Source organism: Chrysochloris asiatica, unplaced genomic scaffold (genome assembly GCF_000296735.1).
Source record: "Chrysochloris asiatica unplaced genomic scaffold, ChrAsi1.0 scaffold00040, whole genome shotgun sequence".
Lineage (NCBI taxonomy): Eukaryota > Metazoa > Chordata > Mammalia > Afrosoricida > Chrysochloridae > Chrysochloris > Chrysochloris asiatica.
Window position 1 is genome coordinate 16,485,149 of NW_006408558.1, and position 8,534 is coordinate 16,493,682.

Consider the following 8,534-nt stretch of genomic DNA (forward strand, 5'->3'; position numbering starts at 1 on the left):
GGTTCCCTCTGTTGGTCTGTTTCTAATTGTTGTGGATGCCGTGTTAATGTGTTAATTTTGGTTCCTTCTTTTGGGATATGTGAGTTTATTGCAATAAATTGTCCTCTCAGCTCTGCTTTCGCCGTGTCCCAAAGATTTTGGTTCCATAAAAGGTTATGTTCTCTTGATTGGTTAACCAGTTTGCCATTGTGAAATGACCTTCTTTTTCCCTGGGAATTTTTCAAGATGGAATTTCTCTGGTACTAGATTTCTTTTGACTAGTGTTAGTACAGCGGGTCTTCCACACCCTTTTACTGAAGCCCTGCTTTACCCTCAGATCTGCCTGAGTTCTCTGGAGCTGCCAGAATGGAAATGCCAAGAGGGAGTGGGTTTAGAAAGCAGAAATGGATTCCCTCACAGTTCGGGAAGCTAGAAGTCCAAATCCAGAGCGTGGGCTTTAGGGGATGGCTTTCTCTCCTTGTGGACTCCTTTCAGCATCTGTAAACCCAGCATTCCTTTGAGATTTCCACACACTTTGGCATTGATCTTCCCCAGAACCTAGGGGCTTCACAGTGTAGGGACCCCAGGACCAAAGGGACCCGTCCCACTCCCGGCTCCTGCTGCTACGCTTCAGCCCATTGCTGCTGCCACTGTGCCAACCCATCTCCCGGGAGGGCTCCCTCTTTTTTGCTGACCATCGACTTTACCAAGCATGATGTCCTTCTCCAGGGACTGGTCCCTCCTGATAATATATCCAAAGTATGAAAGATGAAGTCTGGCCATCCTGGCCTCCAAGGAGCACTCTGGCTGCATTTCTTCCAACACAGATCTGTTGGTTCTTTTGGCAGCCCATGGCACTTTCAATATTCTCCTCCAACACCATAACTCAAAAGCATCAATTCTTCTACGATCTTCCTTATTCATTGTCCAGTCTTCTTGTGGAGGTGATAAGCACATCTTAACTGCCAAACCACTGCAGAGGCCAGAAGCTACCTAAGTGGACCAAGCTTGGACTGCAGACCGAATAACCACAGTGTCACACACATGCAGGTGACGGCCACGTATGCACTGGCCGATGTCATGGGGATAGATAAAGGGCAATGCTGACTCAGAGCGGTTCTGAGACTCTAGGTCCTGATGGGAGGAGACAGCTTCATCTTCCTCCCACAGAACAGGTGGTGGCTTTGAACTGACCCTGGCGGTAACAGTCTACTGCTTCTCTTACAGTACCATCTGGGTAAAATACAAGCTCATTTAGAACCATCAGCAACTTCCTGTGAGGTACTGAGATGAAGATTTTCTCAAGTTGGAGTCCTGGTGTGGCCCTATAGGATCAGCACTGGACTTATGAACACAAGGTCAGCGATTCAAACACACCCACCACTCCTCAGAAACCCTATACAGGGTCGCCGAGTCACAACTGACTCAATGGCACAGAACAACTCATTTTCTAAAAGCAAAATAGAGGAGCCATGCCCTAACAAACCGTCCACACTCGTCCATTAGTAACGGGACGTCCCTGCTCTCTTGGTCAGCTCCAACCTGAGCCAGAGGTGACAGTGGCTTTGGGCTCGGGCTAGCTCAGGGTCTGCGTGCACAGCCCACCTGGGTTTCCTCTCGACTGCTCCTCTTCCCCTTCAAGTTCCAACAGCCCACAGCCAGCCGTGTCGATGAGCAGCAGGGGAATAGCTGTCTCCTCGGTGGTGGCCACTCCCGGGAGGTCCCTGGGACAGAGGGATGAAGCCTGAGTTCACAGCCAAAAGAGGTCCTGGAGCCCCGGGGACGAAGCTGAGACCCGATCCCCTCTGAGGAACACCAAGGTAACCACCCCGGGAGCTCGTTTTTACCAGGGCCACGGAGGTCCCTGGACAAGCCCTCGGCCACAGGTCGCTGAGAAGTCTTCTGGCTCTCAGTTTGCTGCTCAGCAACCAGTGTCAGGGATGAGTGGCCGGGATACAAGGACTCACCTGAGGAGGTGTCCCGCCACCGAGGGGTGCGCCACAAGCCGCCCGTGGTAGAGGGCCACGGAGGCCCAGCGCATGATGGCCTCGTGCATGCGGTACTGCACCGTCAGCATGCGCACCTGCCCGCTGTGCCGCTCCGTCAGACGCTCCATCAGGCTGAGCGACAATCCCGCCTGCGCAGCCCTGCACCGGGGAGCAACGGGCAGTAGGGTCTGGACAGGGGTCCCGTGCAACATCCCAGGAGGGCTCCTGCACCCCAAGGGGATGGGGAGGCCCCACCACCAGTGTGCAGTCTGCATCCAGAGGGCGCACCAGGATCCGAGCGATTCCAATGTTCTTCCTGGGAGCCGCCTGGCCTAGCCTTCCCCCACCCCCTCCCCTTTGGGAAGTCTCGGTGAAAGACACCCTTGCCCACTGCTTTGTGTGGGCTCCAGAGCTCAGCAAACACACCCCACACAACACGCTGCCATGGCACAGCATGGGCGCTCACATCACGCCTGCTGGGCTCAAAGCCAACTCGAGTGGAACTGCTCCCTAGGGCTGGGGAAGCAAGAGCCAGGCCTTTCTTCCATAGCACCTGAGTGGGTTTGAGCCACCTGCCTTTTGGTGAGTAGTCGAGCGCTTCACCATGGGCACTACCAGGGACCTACTAGAGTCTTTAGGGGAGATTTCAAATGAGCTTCATGAGCTCTGAGTAAGCACCATGACCGGCCAGTCATGAGGCCAGTTCTGATGAATGTCACATGACATCACCCACAGAGAGCACAGACTAAGGAAAGGGAAGACAGCTCCATGAGTGAATGCACTGAAACAGGCTGGAGGAGGGCACAGCCTCGGCTTCTGACCGGAGGGCTGGAGAAAGGCGCTTCACACAGAAGGGGCCTTACTTGTGCGAGACCACGGTGGGCGGCAGCTGTTTGTGGTCCCCAGCTAGGATGCACTTCCTGGCCTTCAGCAGAGGGATCCAGCAGCTGGCCTCCAGGGCCTGAGCACACTCATCGATGACCACCATGTCAAAGTAGTCCTCGGGCAGCAGCTTTAAAGGGCCCTCAGAAGAAGCACCTGGTTGGAACGAGAACCAACCCGTTTGTATTAGAGGTTCTGGCTCCTAACAACACTAACTGTAAATGGTCTCGACACCGCCAATTAAAAGGCAGAGACCATCAAACTCTGGGTAATAAAAGTAAGACAAAACTGTGTGCTATCTGCAGAACATTCTCTTTAGGTAGTTCTGATACTGAAGGTTGTGTGCCAACTTGGCTAGGCCAAGATTCTCAGTGGTTTGGAAGTTAAGACGTGGTTATCACCTCCACGAGAAAGTTAGACCGTGAATAAGGAAGACCACAGAAGAATTGATGTATTTGCCTTACAATGTTGAAGAATATTAAAGGTACCATGAACTGCCAAAAGAACAAACAGATCTGTGTTGAAAGAAGTGCAGCCAGAGTGCTCCTTAGAAGCCAGGATGGCCAGACTTCGTCTCTCATACTTCAGACATATTATCAGGAGGGACCAGTCCCTGGAGAAGGACATCATGTTTGGTAAAGTTGATGGTCAGCAAAAAAGAGGGAGCCCTCCCGGGAGATGGGTTGGCACAGTGGCAGCAGCAATGGGCTGAAGCGTAGCAGCAGGAGCCGGGAGTGGGACGGGTCCTTTGGTCCTGGGGTCCCTGCAATGTGGAGCCCCTAGGTTCTGGGGAAGATCAATGCCAAGGTGTGTGGAAATCTCAAAGGAATGCTGGGTTTACAGATGCTGAAAGGAGCCCACAAGGAGAGAAAGCCTTCCCCTAAAGCCCACGCTCTGGATTTGGACTTCTAGCCTCCCGAACTGTGAGGGAATCCATTTCTGCTTGCTAAACCCACTCCCTCTTGGCATTTCCATTTTGGCAGCTCCAGAGAACTCAGGCAGATCTGAGGGCAAAGCAGGACTTCAGTAAAAGGGTATGGAAGACCCACCGTACTAACACTAGTCAAAAGAAATCTAGTACCAGAGAAATTCCATCTTGAAAAATTCCCAGGGAAAAAGAAGATCATTTCACAATGGCAAACTGGTTAACCAATCAAGAGAACATAACCTTTTACGGAATTAACAAGAGCTTCGAAAGCCACGCACCAAAAACTGATGGAAATTCAATGACAAATAGACAAATGTACGATTACAGTGGGCGATTCCACTAGCCCCTCTTCATGAGGGGTCGAGCAAGTAGGCAGGAAACCAGCATGAATGGGTGGTCCTGACCACCACCCTCAGCCGTCCTGACCTGCTAGGGTCTTTTCCAGAGCACATGGAGTGCTTAGCAAGAGAGCCCAGATTCCAGAGTTGACTGAGTCCCAGTAAATTGGGAATAAAGCAGGTCCTCTGGGTACATGGAATTAGGTTAGGCAGTAATTACAAAAAGAGATCTGAGAATGCTACCTTGGAAACCAAACAGCACATTCTCTAAACTAGCGCAAGGGTAATTAGAAAGGATTCTGAAATGTATGAATATATGACCTATCTGAAACTGTTGTTGTTGTTAAGTGCCATCAAGTCAGTTCTGATCCATAGCGACCCTGTATAGGATTTCCAAGGAGTAGGTGGTGAGCTTGAACCGCCAACCTTGCAGTTTAAACAACTTTGCAGTCCAGCTCATTAACCCACAGCGCTGCCACAAAAGGAGCATTGAGGGGACAGGGACAGGACTAATTGTCCATGTCAAGGAAGAAAGAGGGATCTTGAGTCCTTGACGCTAGTGCCTGCCTAAGGAACTAAAAAGAGAAGCAAATGAAATGCAAGCAAGCAAAAGATCTCAATGAAGTGTTCAAAAGCAAAGACGTTACGTTGAACTAAGGTACGCCTGACCCAAGCTGTGGCGTTTTCAACTTTCAATTCTCAGTTGCCATGTCATTTTCAATACACATGCAAGAGCTAGACAATGGATAAGAAGAAGAAAGCCGAATCAATGCCTTTGAATTATCCTGGCAGAGAATACTGTGTGTACCATGCACAGCACGCTGCCGGAAGAATGAAGCAATCTGTCTTGGCAGAAGGACAGCCAGAAGTGAGGCGGGTGAGACTTCATTCCACATATTTGGAAAATGTTAATAACAGGAGAGCACAGTCCCTGGAGAAGAGCATCAGCCAAACTGAGGACGACCTTCAACGAGAGGGACAGACTGACAGAGAGGAGCAACAGGTTCAGACAGCAACACTGTGAGGGGGGGTCTCTATGAGTCAGAGCCCACTCAACAGCACATAACAACAGGCAGGCAAAAAAGGAAATAATAAAATATCCAAAACAGGAATCAACAGAAGCAATGGAACCAGAAGTTGGTTCTTTGAAAGATCAATAAAATATACCTGCAGTCAAAATAATATTGGATAAATGAAGACGTGGCTGATATCAGGTGGGAGGGAAGTGACGTCACTAGAGATCCTGTTAACACACCACCCAGTGCCATACAGGTGGTTCCAACACACAGCGACCCAAAACGACTGGGCGGAACAACCCCAGGGGTGTCTGTAAATCTCTATGGGAGCGGCTGAGTGCTCCATCTTTCTCCCGCCAAGAGTGTAACCACTCGCCGCTAAGACAGACACTGGTCTCCAGGAACCCGATGTGCTGTGTGAACTTTCACCAAAAGCACAGTGATGCTGCTACAAGCCATCCAGTGGGTTCTGACTCATAGCGAGCCTGCTTAGGGTTTCCAAGGAACTGGTGGGTTTGAACCGCCAACCCTGTGGCTAACAGCCCAGTGTTTATCCTACAACGCCACACCAGGATTCCAAAACAATGCAGTATAATGTTACTGAACAGAAAACTTCTACATCCCTACATCCACTGGGGAAGAAAAGGCAGTTCTCGGAAGCCGACCGCTGGCTCTCTGACTACAGAGGCGGAACAGGGGGTCCCCGGAAGCAGCCAGGCTTTCCGGGTGAGCATCCCAGCGCTAAGGGAGAGCCACTCCATCTCCCAGCACCTGGTCCATCGCAGTCCTGAGAGGATTGTGCAGCACGCTACTCACCGGTGTTGGTCGCCAGGACCACACTGGCCGAGGTGAGGCTCTCCAGCATGGCTGCCTCTTCCCTCGTCTTCAGTTCCTTCCGTAACTGCTTGATCTCGTTCCGCAAACGACTCTTCTCGCCCTTGTCCTGAGCCTTTCCGGTCTTCGCCTATAAAGGGAAGTGAAGAAGGGAAAAGTTACTCAGACAGACACAGCCTTCACGCTTCTTTATCTCTGCCACTTACGGTCCTGAAGAAACTCTAAAATGTCAGAATTTTTCCTGAAGGCCCTGACACTTGCACCCCGTAAACCAAGAGCACGCCCAGGACTGCCGACTCGCATCGATTCCAACTCACAGCAACCCTGTGAGTTGGCTGAGACCTTTCAGATGCAGGGCTTTAGGCCTCTCTTCTGAGATACCTCTGGGTGGTTTGAACCACCAACCTGTGGTTGTTAGGACTTCACCACTAGCCATTCCCCCACCCTCCATGGTAATCGCATTTGCTGTACAGGGAACGTCTGAATCTTTGAATACACTCCTGAAAGACCAGGAGGTGGCCAGAGACTTCTAAACCTGCATGTAAGGAAGAGGAAACTGCCCAGCTCGGGGTCTGGGTTTTAGCAGAAAAACATCAGTGGTCATTCTGCACCCAATTTACCATTCCACATGTGACAAGACATTTTTTCAGCCAGGTGAAAGCTGGACAGTAAATAAGGAAGACCGTAAAAGAATTGATGCTTTTGAGTTATGGTGTTGGAAGAGAATATTTGAAAGTGCCATGGCTGCCAAAAGAACCAACAGATCTGTGTTGGAAGAAGTGCAGCCAGAGTGCTCCTTGGAAGCTAAGATGGCCAAACTTAGTCTCTCATACTTTGGGCATATTGTCAGGAGGGACCAGTCTCTGGAGAAGGATATCATGTTTGGTATGGTGGAGGGTCAGAGAAAAAGAGGAAGACCCCCAGTGAGCTGGATTAGCCAAGAGGCAGCATCAATGGGCTCAAGCGTGGCAACAATTGTGAGGCTGGTCCCGGACCGGGCAGTGTTTCGTTCTGTTGTGCATAGGGTCTCTATGAGTCAGTACCGACTTGATGGCACCTCACAACAACAACAATGTTCACCTAAACCCAACCACCTCATACGCATGCAAAAGCTGGACAATGTGTGAGGACCACCACAGAACTGACGCCTTTCAGTGCTGGTCTTGACAAAAAGTAGGTACTACACCACGGACTGCCAGCAGACCAAAGAAGCCTGAAGGGGACAGAATGCTCCTTGGAAGGATGGTAGACTCCACCGCGCATACTCTGGACATGCAATTAGGAGGGGCCCGTCCCTGGAGAAGGATGGCCTGCTTGGAAAACTGAAGGGTCAGCAAAAAAGAGGAAGTTCCCCAGCGAGACGGACTGGCCCAGTGGCAGCCGCAGTGTCATGGGAGAGTAGGCCTGGGGGGGAGGGGGGCTCACACTGCTGTACACGGGGCCACTCGGAGTCAGAGCCGACTCCTGAAAACACCTCACGACAAGCCCCCGGCTGCTTACTTTAACCTCTCAGGATGACATGAGACCCCTTCCTTACCCGTGGTGACTACTTTGGAGAAGGGGTTTTTGGCAGGGGTGACAGAAAGACAGAACTTATTCCGTGTGATATCACCCATTTTCTGTGGCACTGGAGGATAACCACTGGACTGCTAACTGTAAGGTCGGTGGTTCAAATCCACCAAACGCTCCTTGGAAACTGTACCCAGAGTCAACTCATTCTGAGGCAGAACCAACTCAATGGCACTCAACATCAACTAGGGGCCTGCTAACCCCAAGGTGGGTGGTTTAAACCTACAGTGGCTGTGAGTCGGCACCGACCCGACGGCAGGGGTTGGGTTGGATCTGGGTCTGGCTGAGAGACACCTACAAAGGCCTGGTCGATGTCCCTCCTGATGTCTGCCACAATCTGGGCGCTGTCACTGCGGGCCAGCACGGCGTCCAAGCAGTGCTGCTGAACAGCCTCCAGCAGGCGGGCCGGGTGTCCCAGGCGTAGGACTCGCCTCTCGCAACGGGCCAGGCGCTCCACCAGGTTGTCCACCGCAACGTTGGAGGGCGCACAGCACAGGACCTGGGGGGAAAATCACAGAGCTCCAGCGGGGCTTCTACCATGAGATGGACATGGGGGCGCTGGCGCTGGAGGGTCAGCACAGTACAGTTAGTGTGCGGATTGCACAGTGAGATATTATCATATATACGAGGATCAGCAGTGCAGTGCTGACCATACGGTGTCACACCAGGACCCGTGTTGTGTGTGTGTGTGTGTGTGTGTGTGTGTGTGTGTGTGTGTACAGAGTCCTGGGGTGGCACTGGAGGGTCAGCACTTGACGGCAAGGTCAGTTTGAATTACAAAGTCAAAGGTTCAAACTCCCCGGTCACTCCTTGGAAATCCTATACAGAGTCACTACAAATCGGAACCGACTCCACGGTGCTTAACAGCAACAACAACCATATATATCTGACCCTGTACAAGGTTTCCCAGGAGCAACTGGTGAGCTTGAAACGCTGACCTTGCAGTTCAAACTGACTTTGCAGTCCAGCATATTAACCCCCCAGTTCCATGCCAGGACTC

The 8,534-nt window shown here is 51.5% G+C and overlaps 1 protein-coding gene across 1 annotated transcript in view; it reads right to left on the reverse strand.

Annotated features, from left to right (window-relative positions):
• The window catches only part of IGHMBP2 (immunoglobulin mu binding protein 2), a 26,621-nt gene that overhangs the window by 6,204 nt on the left and 11,883 nt on the right, over positions 1–8,534 (reverse strand). Inside the window, exons 6-10 of the mRNA XM_006861050.1 lie at positions 7,833–8,033; positions 5,948–6,095; positions 2,831–3,005; positions 1,947–2,126; positions 1,585–1,703 (exon numbers count right to left, since the gene is read on the reverse strand). Coding sequence (XP_006861112.1) covers positions 1,585–1,703; positions 1,947–2,126; positions 2,831–3,005; positions 5,948–6,095; positions 7,833–8,033 — 823 coding nt within the window. The remainder of the gene's footprint in view (positions 1–1,584; positions 1,704–1,946; positions 2,127–2,830; positions 3,006–5,947; positions 6,096–7,832; positions 8,034–8,534) is intronic.